Source organism: Eptatretus burgeri, chromosome 2 (genome assembly GCF_056783735.1).
Source record: "Eptatretus burgeri isolate ZD-2024b chromosome 2, Ebu_testis_v1, whole genome shotgun sequence".
Classification (NCBI taxonomy): Eukaryota; Metazoa; Chordata; class Myxini; order Myxiniformes; family Myxinidae; genus Eptatretus; species Eptatretus burgeri.
In genome coordinates, this window is record NC_140962.1 from 39,972,205 (window position 1) to 39,992,099 (window position 19,895).

The window sequence follows — 19,895 nt, forward strand, 5'->3', positions numbered from 1 at the left end:
GAGACTCAATACATTTTTGAAATGTCACACTATATATGGTTTTTGTCCCCATCTCTCGATGATGAAAAATCACTTTCTGGATTACATAATTCTCACTTCCAGATTCGGATGCGGATCTTCACCAAAATCAAAACGATTCATCCTTGCCACACACCCAACATGTCCACCAAGTTTCGTCCGAATCCGTCTGCAACTTTTTGAGATATCGTGCGATATATTGTTGTTCTATATATATATATATATATATATATATATATATATATATATATATATATATATATATATATATATATATATATATATATATATATATATGCCTGGTGTTGGCTTAATGGTTAAGGTAGTGGGCTTGGGATCCTAGGGTCCTGAGTTCAAATCCCGCTCAGCTGTTGAATTAACACCAGGTGGGGTTGACTCTGCCTGTCATCCTTCCGAGGTCGGCAAAATGAGTGCCAGCATGCTGGTATACTGTGTCGGAGTGGCGACCAGTCCAGCATTGTTCCCAATAGCCAAGGAGACTGCTTCGGCGGCACCAACGCTCTGCACAGAGTATGGTCCTAATGGATGGATGGATATATATATATATATATATATATATATATATATATATATATATATATATATATATATATATTGTTACGAATTTGGAATTCAATTGCACACAACATGCAGGTTCCCTTAGTCAGCTATGTCGATAAGTGCATGTTCCCTAGATAGCTCACCTTCCATTGTTTAAATGTTTTGAAATTGATTAGATGCGCTGGGAATCGATTGAATAGTTAGCTAGCAAACAATAGAGACGTCCCTCCCCCTGTTCTGCGAAGAGGTAGAAGAACCCTGCGGTGACGTCAACAACTCCCTCCCACCCGTGGTTGAGCGGGGGGGGGGAGGGGTGGATCATGAGGGCATGAGTCACGCCGGGTGCGGGGGAGGGGGTGCAAAAGGATAAAGAGGACATCTTTTCTTTGTTCAAAAAAAAGAGTTTGTGGGAGTCCCGTGGTAGGGCTGAGTTCGTGGGAGTCCCGTGGTCGGGCTGAGTTCGTGAAAGTCCCGTGAGAAGAGTTCGAAAAGAGTTCGTGGGAGTCCCGTGGCAGAGTTTGTGTGCTGAGTCCCTTGGTCTGTAAGCTTTTTGCTTCGGCAGTTGGGGGAGTCGGGAGGAAGCCAGAAGCCAAGGAGCTGCGTGGAAGTCTGGGCGAAGGAGACGCGAGCTGGAGGCGCAGCCTTGCCTGCTGTGTCGCGCAAACCGCGCGTTCGCGTGGAGAGAGCCGGAGAGAGCTCGCCTGCCACACGGAAGGCCCGAGCCCGACCGCGGCTACGCTAGCTGCCGTGGGGAAGAAGAATCGCGGGTCGCCCAAGCGCGTTCGTGTGGAGAGAGCCGGAGAGAGCTTGCCTGCCACACGGAAGGCCCGAGCTCGACCGCGGCTATGCTCGCTGCTGTGAGGACGGGACGTCGCGGGTCGCCCAAGCCAGACACCACGAGGGTGCAGGTAACCTGCAACGGTCTCGTGGGACTCGTTCGGTCTTCCAAGTCCCACGCCATAAAGACCCAAGAGGTCCAATCTGACCCCATTGTCTTTGATGGGGTCTTTTCCTGCTTTTCTTTCGAATGAATGTTGTGGCGCCGAGTCCCGTAAGTGACTGTACATTAATAATTGCTTATAGACGGTTGTAGTTCTTTTGTCATGGTTTTGTTGTTTGTATAATTGCATACGTGTTTCATTATAATAAATGTCCTTGTGTGAATGTAAACCTGCTCGTTTCGTCCATTCCCTCATTGACTGAACATTTCGTGTGTTGGGAGTTAGAAAGCCGTTGGTTTGCCGTAATAGGGGGACATTTGGACCGATGGTTCTCGGTGATTACGCCGCTCGGAATCACGCACGGACAAGCTCGCCTCCGCGGTTTGTTCCGTACGAGATCCGTCGAGGGTGGAATACCCCGGTAGTTGGATCACGTGGGTATTAAGGTACATTGAAGATTGGCAATCGACCCTTCCCCACGTGATCTGCCGATTGGTGTATTTCGGTTCTTGTACAAGGACCCGTCGCTCGGAGTTATCCGGGTGGCGATCTATATTCCGGGCGATCGGTCAGGCCGACTCGACTTGTGGCTCCATTCAGAGCGGTCGGTTGGCGGCCGACCCCTGGCCTGTAACAATATTGTTGCGGATTCGCGCCCGCCGGCGTGCGGACGGCCACGTAACTCGAATCGCGGCACGTCGCCCACCGGACGGACAATCCAGTCGTGACCCTCTCGGACTAACGCCGGGAACCAGTCATGGGTGGACCTTTCGGTCTCACCGCGATCGAGCCAATCGGCCCCCGCGTGGGATAGGGTTGCTCGCCAAATTCGACCTACCCAAGTACCCACACGGAGGGTAGACCGGGCGATCGCACCTCGCCGCAGGTCGACTTCGGACACGGGCCACTTAAGCGACCCGTTCCGTACTATCGGGATAACCGAGCGGTGTTATTCGTCGGCCTCGACGGTTTGATTAATTATCGGGCTTCTAAGCCCACGACCAACCCTTTACGTGAAGCAAGATGGGGATTCAATGAAAGAAATGACGAAGCGAAGCGGGAAAACAGTTCAACAATAAGCACATTTATTTCGCGATGAACGGAAAGCACACATATATATAATTCCACCAAAAGCACATGGAAAAGAAGAAGACAAAAAGCAAATGCAACAATGCAGATCTATCCGACTACCGGGCACTCGGCAACACTTATACAATTTTACTTCACAGACGGCGCCGACAACACATATTCCCAAAGCAAAAGAAAAGAGAACCACCCTCCAGGATGAGGGGGTAGGCGGGCCTGGGGCCGAGACCGTGTCGGGCCTACCCGTCTGATGATGAGACGCGGAGCGGCGGTGGTGCCTCAACTCCGCGGGCCTCGCGGACAGTGTCTGGTAGGGGGTGGGAAGGGGGCCCCCTTTTGTCGCACTATCTCAGCGCGGGGGGAAACAGGAGGGGGTTGCTGATGCTCGGGGAAAGGAGGATTTCACAAAATCTCGGGTCCCGCGACGAGCGTCTCCACCACGACCTCGGTCGCGCCGCCGGCCTCTCCCTCCGCAGTTCCCCGAATCCGACGCGAGCACCCCCTCAACCGCCTTCGCCGCCGCCGCCGCCTCTCCTCTCCTTCTAGACTTGTGTTTGATAGTGGGACTTGAAGAGGTGGGGGGTGGGGGGGAGGGAGATTCAACTTGCATTTTGGAGGGGGGACTTGAGGTGAAGCGAGGTGGAGGGATGATACCGTCTGCCAGCATTCATACTGGTATAAGTATTTCCTATAATATTGGGTCATTGGTACATTTTGCTGATTCTGTCCCACGTTGACTTCCTTCCTCCTCAGTATCATATTCTAACAGGTGAGCACCCAGGGATATTGCCCCTGTGGTGGAAAAGAACCCGATTTCTACTCTGGTTCACGCATACAAAAGAGAGTCTTTAATTTCGTATATACAGAGGAAGAAAATTCAATGATTCCATTTAGCATTCAAATGAACTTCACTAATTAGAAGCCTGAAGCAATCCCTCTTATACTCATTTGACATCCAAAAAATGGGAGGGTGAGACATTTGGCAATTCAACTACGGGAAGAGCTGACAGGCACAAGGCAAAAGTTTGCAGTGTTATGCTAACAGCCTGTTTCTATGCATGGAGCAGGACCTTTTTTAGGTCATCTCTTCGAGCATGACCTAATAATATGGGTGTCGATGTCCTTCGATCCGTCCGTCCATTCACAATGAAGTTGAAGCGGGAGATCTTATCATTAGTGATCCTGATGGAGGTCGATGAGACGTACACGATGGTATGACTTTCAAGGTCAAGGTCACAAGGCCTTTGAAGTTGCGAAAATGACGATTTTCAAATTCTATCTCCTCCACCATTTCTCAAGCGATCTTGAATTTGATTGTAGCATATGAATGTATGGGACAATATCTAAATTTGATCAGGCCGGATTTTCGATATTCGCTTTCATTTTCGTGTCACGTGACTTCAAAGTTGGCCAAAAATCCCTCCTGACCCGATAACACTACACCCTAGTAACAGGAACTCATGCTTGTTTCTCGCAGAGATGACGAGATGACCGTCACTCCCGCACGCGTGTATTTTCATAGTAAGATATTCATTTATCAATATGGAGGTCAAAAGACTGTCGGGAAAAGGGAAGCTTTACTGACAGCCAATTTGACTCCAGTACAAAAATTAAATTTATAATGTACCAGAGACAAGTGAATATAATTGAGAACACATGAATATAATCATTTTTCTTCCACATCCTCCCTTTTTTCCTATCAGGACAAATTTGAATAATTACATTATACATGATCAACATACCCCGTTCCTAAAGGAGAAAAGATATCCCTTACACAAGTTCACCCACAATAATGGCAGCGAGCGCTCATCAGAGAAGAATGCTAGATGATTGCCATTTCAGTAGTTCCCAGTCAGGTTAGTGAGTGTGTTTCCATTTAATTCATGGCATATTCTTCAGCAGGTGTCACAAATTGAAAAGACGTGCTACCCGAGGCCAGAAGATAAGTGGGTCAGGGTGTAGATAGAGCAACACCCAATGGGAAACACAGTCTGGGCACTCCTTGAGCTGCAGAGACTGTTGTTCTTGGCAGGTATGAACTTGAGCCTGACACTGGGTTGAAGGAGATGAGGACTCGAGATGTGACCCATAGATCCAGCCCCAGCAGAATTTGGGGACTCGTAGCAGCAGTTCGTGCAATTTGGTTTGATTCGCCAAAGCCAGCTATGCACGTTGGAGGCAGCTGCAATGGCCCCATGAGCCCCCCCCCCTCTCGCAACATTGGGCGCACATTGTAGATGACTCGCCATATGGACCTTCAGGGCCTTCCTTGTGCGTTATGCGACCACAGCAAGTTCACAATATATCTGCAGAGCAAGGGTTTTGCGAGTGTGGTCGGGGTTGCTCTGACAGGCAGGCACCATGCAACAGTGACGTTAAGTCTTTGCCTTGCCGGGGTTTGACTTTTCCATCCTTCTCTTCAGTGGGTTTTTTTTTATACTTTTTAACATGCTAATCTTATCTCCTCAGGAAGGGGGTTGTGTCGTGATCACGTGTTGCATGCCTAATCACCCAAATCTGGGTTCGCCTCATTGTCCAATCTTTCGGTGGAAGTTCTTACAAAGCTTCATTGGACGAAATCGCATACTGCATAGTTCAACTGCTCTCAACACTCCGAAACAAACAAAATCAAGGTTAAACACTGATTAAACACGCCAATCAATAAAACGTCGTGGGCCCATGTATTTCAATGAGACTGACAAAGGTTCTTATAGAAGCATTTAACTTGCATTACATGTTGTATCAAAATTTTACCAAAATTTAAGAAATCTCCATTGTTTGTATACTCAAAACCAATCATCTCATTTGTTATTTGCATGATCAAAGGGTGGCAGTATTTATCAGGGTTCCAATTTGCACAATTCTAGAAAGACCTCTTCAGTTTGTACCATTAAATGTGGAGTAATTTTCCTCTCAAGGCATGAGGCAACCGGTGACGGTGCCCTTAGTGAGTGCAATGTTTGAGTATCACGAATGAAAAGTAACATGTCCAACAAAAATCAACAATTTTGTCCACCATCCTCCAAAGATCCCTTTTGGTCAAGAAAAATATTCCATCATCTGTATAATAATTATGAAAGTTAGCTTCTTATTATTCTTTAATTTTCAATGTGTTCTAACAAATAAAATGGGTATTATTTAATGCTGCTTGTGGTGTAATTGCATAATTTTCAGTAATATAATTCTTACACTGACTTACTTAACATTCATTTCTCTAATGCCTTCTGCACTAGGCATGATTCTGGTTTATCTTTTGTTTGTCTTTCCATAAAATATGGAGGGCATCTTACTTAAATTACAGTCAGGCTAGTTCCAGCTACTAATCAGTGAGAACAATACAATTGTCATACATGGTACAATTCCTAATTCCATTAATTGATTTCATAATTGCTGGTCTTGCCATCTCTATTACGAAAACTCTCATCTTGTATGTATGTATGATCCCGAAATCAAGCTGTTAGCCAAAACGGTACACGATAACGCAAAAATTTTAGGGCCACCTTACTCACCGTTTGCCTGCGGTGTGCAATATCAAGTTTCGTTCAAATCGGGCAACGAAAAAATCTACTCCCGATTCAGTCAAGTACTCTTCGGGAGAATTTGATCAATGCAAACAACCTCAGCGGTAAAATTCGCTGGAGCTATCTTTTGTTTTTTTTGAAATTATTTATTTTAAAATCTCAAACATTTAGCAGATAAAGAACGATTTATTTTTAAGCATAAAATATACGTCACCATATTGATCTAATAATTCCGTGTTCATTAATAAATAAAATTGTGTTTAGAAGATTACGCACAATAATTTCTTCATCTTTCTTTTCTCGGTTTTTTTTCACATTGATGCGCAGTATCAAGTTTCGTTCAAATCAGGAAACAAAAAAAATTATTAAAAAAATCAATTTCTGATTCAGTCAAGTACTCTTCGGGAATATTTGATCAATGCAAACAACCTCAGCGGTATAGTTCGCTGGAGCTATTTTTTTTTTCTTGAAATGGTGTTTTTTTCATCAACCGCTGTCACAACGGGAACCCACAACGGGTTCACGGGTCATCTGGTTCTTTCTATTGCTGCATTATGGCTATGTAAATACCATGCTGATTTCCCTCATTTATTGATTTTACCTAAACAGTTAACTTATGATTCATAATATATGATATTGACTAATCTATCGATCAATTTATTAACATAGACCCTCCTTTAATATTATGTAAGTTCCGCCACTTAATATATTATCTCCAGGGCCAGATTTACTTGCTTGTGGCCCTAGGCCAAACCTTATCAGTGCCCCCCCCCCAAAAAATTAAATATATATCGTAATATTGTAATGTAAAAAAAAAAGAATTACTACATAATGTAACACATCAATAATTTTTTATCAAATTAGTTCCATATCAAGTACATCAAAGTACATCAAAGTAAATCAAGTTCCATATCATGTACATCTTACACATAGGAATTATGGAAAAATACAATGAAACTGAAGCATAATAAATTTTGCAAGCACAACTTTGTGAAGTTCAAAATGACATTTTCCTGCTTTTTTTCTATGGCAAATTTGTCAATGATACTGTTTGTGTCAAGGGATTGTAGGAGGTCAGATTCAATGCATAGTAATGAAAGTGAGTTTAATCTGGTTTGTCCCAAAGTTGATCTCAGGTGATTCTTCACCCTAGATAGAGTAGAGAAAGACCTCTCTCCTTGACAGTTTGTAATGGGGATGGTAAGGAACATTCTTACCAGATACTAATGTTTGGAAAGGCAGTTGTCAAAATACCAATCTTTAGACCTCAACAAAGTGGAAATGTTTGTCACTGACCTGTCAGATTCAGAAAACAAAATGTCTTTAAACTGCAAAAATTCATCTAAAACGGATGCTTCCAGGTCACGGGAATAGGTACTGAAAAGGAGTTCCAGTTGAGCTTTGAGGTCATCATAGTTCATACTGTCATACTCTGTTAAAAAGCTAAACAGCTTCTTTATTTCTGAATAGCCATTCACTCTGTGCTCTAATTCATTCTTAAGGCAATCTAATATTGTGTAAAAATTGTCCACCATGAACTTCTGACGTGGATCAAGATGAGTTTCTATCCCAACTGATTCATCAAATAATTTTTTTCTCTTTTTTTGCTCTTTTTGTTGTATCTGTGTAGATCGGCTCAGCAAAAGTCCTAGCCTGATCTTATATTTCATCAAACTGACGCTGTCTTATTTCAGAGATGAAGGAGATCAAACTGTCATACAGGTTCACAACTGACAGAAGGTCAGTTTCAACTTTTTGAAGTGATAAGCTGGTTGCATTAAACCTTGTCAAAATCTTATACCATATTACAGTAAGAAGTGCTGTTTCAAATGATTCCATTTGTTTTCTGAGACCTTCACCTTCAAGCTTTGTAGCCACAGTTTGTCTGCTGTAAGAACATATGTTCTCCAGTGCTGACTTTATCTCATGGTAATGTAAAAACGCTGCTTTAACAGCATCAGTCCTTGCACTCCAGCGAGTATCTGATTAGGATTTCAGTACAATCCCTGCAGCTGGTAGTGCGGCTTTCAAGTGATCCCATCTATATGTGAAGGCTGAGAAGAAGTTGTATAAGGCTTGTAAAAAACTGAAATATGAAACAGACGCAAGGCAACTGCTGGCAGCTGATGTTCCTACAAGGTTCAAGGAGTGACCTGCACAAGGGACATAATATGCCAGGGGATTCATAGCCTTTATTCTGGCTTGGAGACCATTGTAAATGCCAGACATATTGGCAGCATTGTCATAACTCTGGCCTCTCATGTCATGCAAATCAAGACCAACATCTTCAATTAATTGTACAACAGTTGAGGCTGTGCTCTCTGCACCATGGTCATGTGTCTATGAACTTCAGAAATCGCTCAACAGGTTTACCGTCAGGTTTTACATCACGAACTATGAATGTAAGTTGGTCAGTATGACTAACATCCGGTGTGGAATCAACACTAACTGAATAATATTTGGCTTGTTTCACTTCACTTATGATAACTGAGTGAATTTCTTCAGCCATCAGATTGATCATGTTATCAGAAATCGATTTTGAGAGATATGAAATCTTTCCACTATCTACAGCACCGTACTTACCCAGATGCTGTGCAAGAAGAGGGTCAAATTTTGCTAAGTGTTCTAGTACTCCAAGGTAATTACCATTGTTGCTCGAGCCAATTCTTTCATCACTACCTCTGAGAGGAAGACCTCTTGATGTCAAAAATTTTAGTGTTTCAACTATGCGCAACAGAACTTCTCTCCAATATTTTCTCTCTACTTCCACTTGCAAAGCCAAAGTGGAATCAATTCGACTTGCTGTAACTGCCCTTACACCCCAAGCAGTAACTGAGTTTTTATGCTCTTTACTATTTTCATGTTCAGCAACTCTATGCTGGCAGGTTTTCCAGTCACTAAACCCACTTATAAACAATGAGACTTGCTTGCTGAACAGCTTGCATGGAACACAAAATACATCGCCAGTTTTTGGAGAATACACAAGCCATTCCCTTTTAACTTTTTCATCATTTGCCATTTTACGTGTAAACAAGGATCTGGGCACATATCGAACTCTTTCCTTTTCACCCTCACCCACACTTCTTGCGGATTTTGAGAAGTCACCTTGTTCACAGTTTTGATCAAGAGGATGATTTACTAAATATTCAATCAATTATCTGCCAGTCAGCTGGATCACTCGAAACACACAAATCGGCACTAACATCTTGTTCCACAGAATGTTTCTTATCGGTCAACTGAGATGAATCGGATGAAGCTTCAATCACAGGTGGTACTTCTACTTCCATTGCTGATTCACTCGATATCTGTGACTGTGACTCAGCTGACCTTGCTTCGTCGTGTTCATCACCTGGGAGTTTACCGTCACTGGTACTCGGCTCTGAATCTTCTTTTGGTTTTGGTTTTAAAAAAGTTGTCAGCTTTGGAAGTGATTGGAGTTGTGCAGTTTTGGTTTCTTTTAACTTTCTCTTTTGTGAGCCACTCGTATATTTCTTCTGGGACGACATAATTAATCTATCTCATGTGAATCCCCAAGATTCCAAGAATAATCTGTAAGCATAAAGTAATAGTGGTCGTAGTTCATGAACTGGTCATCATTTGCGTTACAGGGTCAAAATATTCAATTTTTCACTTTTCTCTGTGTTGATAAACATCACCAAGCTACATGCACTTGTGTGAAAGAAATTAGCAAAAACCACTAATTAACGGCTAATATGGTATTTTTAATTATGAACTTTAATGGATAATGCATTACAAGGAAAACACATTTTCACGTTTATCTCTAATTCACCCTTTCTGAGTAAATTGGATGTGGATCAGTTATTCTTGGCCGTTTTGGACAATTCAAGTGCCAAATTAATCTTGAGAATCTGCTAGATGCATAACTATGTAAAGATATTTAGTAGATCGCTTTTAGGAGTTTGTACATATTGGTCAGGGTTTGCTGAATAATAACGAGTTGAATAATTAATTTTGCATCATGCAACAGCAAGTCCCAAGTGTTACTCACCTAAAAAATAACAAAATAGTTTAGATTAAAGCTTATTGATTGAAATAAATTCAGTTTATTCCAAATTTGACTCACCACATCCGCCGCCTCTACCTGTTTGCTCCACCCCTGACTTGTATCACTTATTTGCCTGTTACACAAAAACTATTGCATATTTTTTATTTCTGTTTGTTCCACATTAAACTAGACAAAATTACCTTTCTTCTCATATAAAGATATCTAGATATCTGTGGTTTTTCTGGTCTGTAGTCAAAGTGGAAAGTGGATGTTTTGAAAAACATGTAACAACTCTGCCTTTTTAGGGTGACCAGTTCATGAAATATGACCTAATAAATTAGTTCAAGTCTAGTATAAGAGATACCAATATCACAAAATAAAAACACAAAAACACACGTAATATAACAATGAAGTCCACTAAATACAACATGTAATGTATATAATCTACAGATAGATAGATAGATAGATAGATGGTGCGAAACGGGCATTTATAAATGTACTGTTATATTTTTCGTTACCTTATTTTATTTTATTCATGTTACTATAGGGCCGACTAGCCTACTCCTTGGCCGATCAGAGAACCCACAAGTCCCCGGTGGGCCCCCAGTTACTGGTGGGCCATAGGCCAATGGCCTATGTTGCCTATTGGAAAATCCGGCCTAACCCTGATTAGGCCTAATTGCCTAACCCTGATTATCTCAATTCAATTCTTAGCAACTTTTGTCTACCCTTACTTAATAGATCAACCCATGTCACGAGGTCCATAGCTGCAGTAATTGAAAATATATTAATCGATAACCAACGGTGTACCTTACTATGATATAACCGATCATTTACCTGTGTTCCAAATTACTGGTTTTAAAGGTGCGGATTCTAATATTTTCACTTCATATAGACTCATTAACTCTGCAAATTCTGATCTATTCAAGAAGGAGTTAGAAAAACAAATTGGGAGAATACTTTCACTTACATTGGAAGCTCATAATGCATTTAAATTAAGATTACAAGACTTGTATGATAAAGGTTTCGCAATTTGTAATTCCAAAACAAAACTTGATATTAAACTGAACGCCGGATGACTGATGGGCTGCCAAAATCAATCAAGCACAAAACGAGGTTGAATAAAAATTCTTTCATAAACCTTCAACTGATAACTAATCTCGATTCAAACAATTTCAAAACAAAGTTAATCTGTTGACTCGACAAGCAAAACAAAATTACAGAGAAGCCCTCTCATTCCAAATAAAAGACCAAAGGAATTTAGTCTATAATCAACCCATTAATTTTAACCAAAAGAAACATGAAGGTTTGAATACCATAACGAATTATAATGGAGAAAAGACACAATGAACACAAAATCTTTGGTGCTCTCTCAAAAATCACAATGAACACTAAAAATCTGTTCGGTTTTTTTTTATTTTTTTTTGAGCTGAGTCTGAAAGTAATTAACTCAGTTACCATACACAGCCTCCACTGGTTATCAACTCTTCCCCATGTTTATGTTCTTAGACAACAAACCTGGTAAATAGTTGTGTGAAAATCACTTTTCTGGTGAATAACACATGCAAACATTATCACGTGTCACTCGTTCATCACTACAATATAGGTTAAAGCACACTGGTATGCTGTTGTTAGGTTGTTGTAATTCACAAAATAGGTCCCTAAGATAATTCAAAGCTAGGTTGCACATTGTTACATTCATTAACAGGGGTAATTAAACACGAGTGGCATGGCTGTCAATGTAGTCACAGGGCGATAATTTAGGTGTCTTTCTCGGGACTCCCAGCTCTGCGAACTCCCCCCATGGTGAGAGGGGTCCACGCTGCTCGGCTTTGACATGTTACAGCAGTGCGAGTTGTCGAGTTGCATAACTTCACTGTGTCGCTGGACCACTTTGGCTGCAGAGCATTAATTTGGGAACAAAAGCTTGACAACATGCTGAAGAGATGCAAAATTTCTCCAAACAGTTTAAACAATACCAAATGCTTATGTTGTCTAATTAATTTCCAACTTTTCTCATCACCATTTGGAATTATTCCATCAAACAACATTTTAAACCTCTGCATTTTCCATTTCTTATCCACTTTCCTTTCACACTTGCCAGAGCAAAATGCTGTATATCCCATCACACTTACTCTGACCATCTAATCACTTACTCTGACCATCTAAATACAAATCCATTCTTTCATCAAAACAAATAAATACAGTTTAAACCTCTGCTTTAATTGTAGTCCAATTAAACTTGATTCATGAATTAACCTGACAAATAAAGGCCAACAGAGATGTTTGCTTTCTGCTGCTCGTGCAGGCAAGGAATTGGAATGTTCTTGTGGCAAGTGCAAAGGTTGTGTGTTCAAGGAGCACTTGGACAACAAGCAGGTCTGAAACTTGTTCAAGGAGAACTAGCTTTACCTGTTAAAAGTATTCTTCTATTGTGATGTGCATAGCTTGTCTTTGTCCTGGTTCTTGTATGTCTGATATTTATTAAGGATGGACAAGTTTCAATAACATGTTTATCCAATCAGATTCATAATTCACTATTTTAACCCAATTTTCTTCACCACTTGATATACTTGCTTCACAGATCAATCATTATAAGAGGTATTATTTGCACTGGTAATGTCTTGTAGTTAATTCATGGCAATCTTGCAGCCATTCCATTATTCTCATTTCAATTAACATAATTTTATTCATACAAGTTAACGTAATTTTATTCATTATATGCAAGGCTCCATATGAAGATTTTGGTTTTCTTGAGTTTTGCCTGCTTGAATCACTATACTCTGCTCTGATAAAGTCCATACTAGTTACTGAGCGTCTGTACCATCAAAGGGTTACACTGGGTGGTTTGCCATTGCCTTCCCAGCAGTAGTTTGTGCAGGAATTTGTCTTTAACGTCCATCAACTAATGAAGACAGCATGCCTAGTTTAACATCCATCCGAAGGATCATGGACACATTAATGAATTGCCCTACCTGCTAAACACCAATTGGGAGTTTTGGGAAATGGTTGTGACTTTAAACTTCACATTTATCCAAGAATCATCTGTGTGGTCATCACACTTAATAACTACAATTTGAGAGGGCAAACGGACTGCCTATAACAAGTTAGTAATTAACTGATCACTCTTTACCAGAGTGCCTGTGGATGTTATAAATCCCTGCTCATCACAACGTACCAAAATCATACACAACGACTTTACAACTCACTTTAAAATCATTACAAATCACATTTATACAGTTCGATCACATTTTAAATACAAATCAAATTAAAATTTGGAAACTCGGTGTCTCTCAGGCCACCGAGCATGGCAGGAGCGAGACAGGACACCACACATTCCAACATGATGACCCCCCCTCCCCCACCCTCATAACTGTGCCACACTCTGCCATCCACAGAGGGAAGGAGAGAGGCAGTACTACACACAGCTGAATTGTAACACTCAGTGTGTTTATTTCAACAAGTCCACACACAACAACCCGCGAGGCCAATCGCCTGAATGCTTAAGAGGATACGCAAGCATGCACTCAATCATCTTAAGTCTTCAACAAAGCGTTGTTTAATTTATGTTGTCTCATAATGCCAGTGAAAGCCAGCCTTCCCAAATGGAGCCCGTTCAGAATATATTTTACATTCACAATTTTCATATCAGCATTTATATTCCACAAACCAAGGCTCTATGGTGTTTCCAAGATCAATCAAATTGACCGACCCCCACCACCCCACGGCTCCTCCACATGACATCAACACGTATAAACCACTCCACAGCATGTTTGAGTGCACCAACTTATTTTTCCTTTTCAGAAATAAAGCTTCGATGCTCGCACATGAGACACTTGCTTCAACGCCTATCCGAGGGACAGCACACATTTATGTCCTTCCCTGCCGACAAAACACAGATATCCAGTTTACAGATAAGTTGAGATTCAAACACAGACTCAGTGGAGAGTGTTGACCCATATGGCGAAAGAACCTGCAACCTTTGCGTTATCAGCATCAAGCCAAAGTGGCTTCTAGACTTAACATGTTACCCCAGGACTATAATGTATGCACTGTTATTATTATTCTATAACAGGCATTCAATTGATACTCTTCAGAGACCATCCATTTATTTTGTATGCAACGTACAGTGTTCAAAGCCAAAACAGCATACAAAGTTGTCTCTTGGTGAGAAAGCTCGAGCTTTAATCCATTATACGAAAACCACGGCCTAACCACAGCACAAGTGAGGGATTTTCACACGGAACATACACAACATTCCGTTCGTGCACCATCTAGCCATTCTCAAGGCATATCGTGATTCATGATTCGAGACACTAAAATTTTCTACCCAGTTGGAATATTCAAAACTGCACCGACACACATGTGCGCATCGTGCTTTTGTTATTGCAATTTCAAATCTCACAAGACATTAATGTCAACATATGTAGGATTATGACATCATACAGTAATCTTCCGTTCCTTATCAAGCCCACATTGATTGCTTATAATTCAGATCTTCACAAAGATCGAATTCACACACACCACCTCTCTATCTGGTCTTAAAATGCTCTCAACGGCATCCGCCCTGCACTCCAAAGAGACCGCATCATAACGCCAGGGCTCTGTCTTTCGATACAAACCACAAACCCAGCTCTTTTGTTTGCACGCCAAAGATGCAACGGCATGTGATGAATCTGATGTGACTGTATCCTCTGATAAATCAGCGGTGTGCACCTTGCCTCATTCAGAGTATTCACAGTGTACGGTGACGACTAACCCTTATCTCCACTTTCCATACTTATTCATTCCCATAACCTCATGATAAGCATTCCCATAAGTTCATGATATGCAATGGAACATGTTTTATTCCAGTGAAATCTACTGAGCCTGCACATGCTCCATTTCAACACTCTCTTACTTAATGTAAATAACTCAAATAATACAACACTTTGCACTACATGCTGATCAATGCAAATCGGTGCAGATACAAATCAGATATAAATACAAACATACAAGACTTTTATCCTTTCAACTTATGACTAAAACAAATACAGTTCTTTTAACTTGTGTTTAAAAAAACCCAATAAATTTCATGCTTTCACTCTTCAGCTCAATTTATCCCTCCAGGTTGGAACACCCAAATTATGTCCTTAACACAAAACTTAACATTTCCAATCATATAGGATTTACAAATCTAACACCTCCACACAATAACAATGCAACAGTTTCACAGCAAGCAAACTATCAGCCAGCGCAATGATAGAACAACAAATCACAATAATCAACTCGAGTAACATTCATAATAATCATTCATTCTCCCCCTTGAAGACTCGATCCTCCTAACGAGCAGGGCCTCTAACCCTCTCCTGGGGGGCCTCCGCCCCCCCCCCCTTTTCAGGGATCTCCAACCCCTTAATCTTGGGCCTATCAATAAAGATTCTGCTTTGTATACCTCATCCAATTAATGGAGTACCACGTTATCCGTTTAGCTGAGAGATGCAGCATCCGATCTGAAGAAAGAGCAAACATCTTAGTTCGTGGCCACTTGCTTGCTGTTTTTTTTTTTTTTATTTTTATTTTTTTTTTTTTGTATACCTTGGTCGAGGCTCGTATGAGAGCTAACACACAACTCACAGCAATGAGGCATGAGACAAGAGGGGTGGGAGTGGAAGGGACAAAACATTGGGGAACAGACACAGGTGAAATGTGGAAGGGAGAGGGATGGGGATGGGACGGGGAACATGGCGAGGGGAAGATGGACATTAAAGGGACTTTCAGGAAGGAAAGCAGGAGAATTGAAGGAAGTGGGCTTGGGTGGATTATCGGGGGTAGAAAAGATCGAGGATTTGGATGGGGGAAGATAAGAGGTGGTGGTGAACAGCTGTTTTGAAAGCCTGGAGGGAAGAATGGGAAAGAATAGAGTGAGGAAGTTTATTCCAAAGGCGGAAAAAGAGGAATGAAAGAGTGAAGATGAGCAGTGATTCGTGATTTTGGTAGTTTTACCAGAAGGGGTTGTTGGCGGACCTTGAGCGCCCTGTGGAAATGTGGTGGGGACAAATCGCAGAGAGAGCAGGGGGGGCAAGGCTGGAGAGGAGTCGGTAGAAGACAGAAAGACCACCGACCAACCTGCGGTGATTGGGGGAGAGGCCCAAAGACTCAGCTTCATTGTGGGGAGATGCCGATGATCTTAAAAGCCCTGGTTTCGACAGCGTGAAGTCGAGAAAGGTGGGAGGCAGGAGCACCAGCCCAGAGGGGAGAGCAGTACTCCATCAGGCTACGGACAAAAGCTTTGTAAGTGGTCAGGAGCTCAAGAGGGCCGAGGAAGGACTTTGCACGACGGAGGATTCCCAGTCGGCGACTGGCTTTTGAGGCAAGGTTGGAAATGTGACTTTCCCAGGAAAGGTCATGGCAGATAGTGAGACCCAGAAGCTTGAAAGAAAAGACTTCTTCCAGAGGATTGTTGAGAAAGTGGATGGGGGGTTTTGTAAACGGTCCTTTCGAAGAGACATAGTGAGAGTGTGAGATTTGTCTGGATTGAAAGACATGTTCCACGTGTTGGACCAGTTTGTGATTTTATCCAGATCTGCAGTGAGCGAAGAAGCTGCTGCTTGCCGGTCTGAGGGATGACAGATGGTACGGCAGAGGGTGGAGTCATCGGCAAAGAGAAATAGAGGATTTTCCAGAGAGTCCGAGAGATCATTGATGAAAACCAGAAAAAGAACAGGGCCCAGAACGCTACCTTGAGGAACTCCAGCCTGCACAGGAAGAGGGGATGAAAGAACTCCATTTAGGGCCACACGTTGACTGCGACAGGAGAGGAAGTCTGCGAGCCATGAGTGGAGATGGCCTTGAATACCATGGGAAGAGAGTTTGGTGAGTAGGGCAGGGTGCCAGACTGTCAAAAGCACGTGATATGTCCAGGGATACGGCTCGGATTTCCTGTCTGGCATTGAGGACCTCCATCCATTGATGGGAGAGCAGTAGCAGCATATCTAGGGTAGAGTGACCTGGTCTGAAACCAAATTGATGATTGGAAATCAAGCCATTGGAGAAGAGGAAGGATTTCATGTCTGAAGCGATGATGGATTCCATAACCTTGCTGATGATTGGGAGGAGGCTGATTGGTCTATAGTTACAAGGATCTGTTTTTGCACCTTTTTTATGCAGGGCAGTGATGTTAGCAGATTTCCAAGCAGATGGCAGATGACCTTGGGAAAATGAGAGGGTGAATAGAACAGAGAGAGAGGGTGAGCAAGAGCAGAAGAGCAGGCTTTGAGGACACGTGGGCTGACGCCGTCTGGACCGGTTGCAGAATCTGACTCGAGGTTTGAAAGCAAGCTCTCCACCTTGTCAGGAGAAAAGGATACAGAGTCCAGGGACAGTTGGGTGCGACTGGGTAAAGTGGGTAGAGATAGTGATGGGTTTGGGACACAAGATTTAGCTGCAAACACCGAGTTTAGACATTCAGCTTTATCACGTGTGGAATCAGCAGTGCGGCCATTTGAGGTAAGGGAGGGGATGGAGGGGGAACATACACCAGAAACAGATTTGATTAAACGCCACCAGGATTTTGAGGAGGGAGAGAGGTTTGAGAGTTCAGACTTGAGATGAGAAAGAGACGTTATGTGAGATGTGAGACGGTGTGTTTCCTGTTATGCTGTTATGTGAGACGGTGCTGTTTCCAGCCCTGCCGGGGTTTGTGGTCCCTGTTCGGGCACCAAATTGCGGTGGAAAAGAACTGAATTTTCACAATGGTTCAGCATACAAAAGAGAATCTTTAATTTCGTAAATATGGAGGAAAAACATTCAATGATTCACTTCAGCATTCAAATGAACTTCACTAACTAGAAGCCTGAAGCAATCCCTCATACTCATTTGATATCCAAAAAATGGGAGGGTGAGACATTTGGCAATTCAACCACGGGAAGAGCTGACGGGCACAAGGCAAAAGTTTGCAGTTTTTTTGGGGGGGGGGGGGTTGTATACAAGGTCAAGGCTCATGGAAAAGCAAGTATACTGAACAGATCAGGACACAACGGAACAAAAAGAACAGTAGAAAAAAATGGGGGTGGGAGATGGACAGAAACACCAAAGCAGGGTTGAAGGACAAAATGCAGGGGATTTGGACAAACAATGGGTGTGGGAAGGAATGAGGGGTATGGGAGGGGAGGATGCATAGGGTGGACAAGATTGACACATAAGGAAACTCCCAGGAAGGAAAAACTGGAAATTTGGAAGGAGGGAGGTAGGCTTTGGAGAGGGATGGGTTAACAGGGGTGAAAAGATCATGGTTTGGATTGGGGACGATTTGAGATGGTGGTGAACAGCTGTCTTGAAGACTTGGAAGGAAGAATGAGATTGGACAGAATGTGTAAGTTGGTTCCATGGGCGGAAAAGAAGAACAAATGAGTGGAGGTGAGCAGTGATTCTGGAGGGGCTGATGGTGGACTGTGCGCCCTGCAGAAACCCGGGGTGGGGGGGGGGTGGAGTTGCATAATATGGAAAGGGCCGAGGGTGCAAGACCAGAAAGGAGGTGCTAGAAGACAGACCACTGCAAAAAAAAATTCATATTCTGTAAAAAAGAAAATTTGTGGAAACATTTTGAGCTTATGTAAACTGTGATAATCAAGTACAACATTATGGTAGGATTTATTTACGAGTTAAATCACCAAATGTCAACAAAAAGTGAATACCATGAAAGATCCATAACAAATCAATTTTACACAGCCGCTATATACAGGATTTGATATCGATGAAAAACTGACATTTAAAATGCATCTTTTTCAGTTTTTACCATTCCTAAAATATAACAAGCAATCATCCTTTCGAACAATGTCAAAATAATACGTGGAATCTGACAAAAATTGGACTTCAAAGCATTAAATACATTGCAGCAATCAATGCTTAAGCTAAATTCAATCACAAGTAAATAAAAATAAAAGAACAAGATTAGACTCATCTGACAATTAAAACAGCGAGCCGTTGTCTTCATCTGCTGGCATATTGTCTCAACAGTTTTGGAGAGAAGCTAGGATGGATGAGTGGGAAAACCCACACAATTGAAACATCATCATCTCTGCCTGTGTCCAACACAGAAACGGTGTAAGTTGGAAGAGTAGTTCTTGCTCCTCCCTCCATAACCAATGTTGAAAGTCAGTGTTCTGCGAAACTTTCTAGATGTTGTGAGAGGGTTTTCAGCTGAGGATGTGGTACTTCCACAACACCCCAAACCAACACCTGGGAATCCATTGGTGGCAAAGGATAATGCTGGAGCAGGCGTGGGCATTTCAACATGGAGCAGGCATGGACCCTGACATTCGCGGTTCCAACATGCACGGGTTCCGTGTATTCGCGGAATGATATTTTACCCATGATCCTTCTTGGAGAACAACTCCATATATTGTGACAAATCGACTTTAGTTTATTGCAATGCTTTGCAATAGACTTTATACCATTACAAGCATTTAAAAGCATAAGCATGTTGTTTAAGTAGCAATGAGAATACAGAGCTGCATCAATTACATCCCCATGGACCTTTATATGCATGTCCATGGGGCTCATGTTGATATAATCACACAAGTTTCAATCAAGTCAGTTAATATTCATACATGGGTATTAATTAATACTGAACACAGATACATCCTCATAAAATGAATGTTATAATCATGTTTCTAATGAGCTTTTAAATCGATCATTGTCTATTGTCTAGGTTTTTGCTAATATATATATATATATATATATATATATATATATATATATATATATATATATACATGGGTG

The 19,895-nt window shown here is 42.0% G+C and overlaps 1 protein-coding gene across 6 annotated transcripts in view; it reads left to right on the forward strand.

Annotated features, from left to right (window-relative positions):
* Nucleotides 1-19,895, forward strand: part of SLC35F5 (solute carrier family 35 member F5) — a 97,794-nt gene that overhangs the window by 18,802 nt on the left and 59,097 nt on the right. For 4 of the 6 annotated variants that reach the window (XR_015054718.1, XR_015054714.1, XM_085868347.1 and 1 more), the window contains exon 8: nt 9,345-9,395. The exons of the other annotated variants lie outside the window; for them this stretch is intronic. Coding sequence is in view for 2 of the 4 variants with exons in the window: in XM_085868347.1 (XP_085724473.1) it covers nt 9,345-9,395 (51 nt within the window). In the remaining 2 variants the exon portion in view is untranslated. The remainder of the gene's footprint in view (nt 1-9,344; nt 9,396-19,895) is intronic. 6 annotated transcript variants of the gene reach the window in all.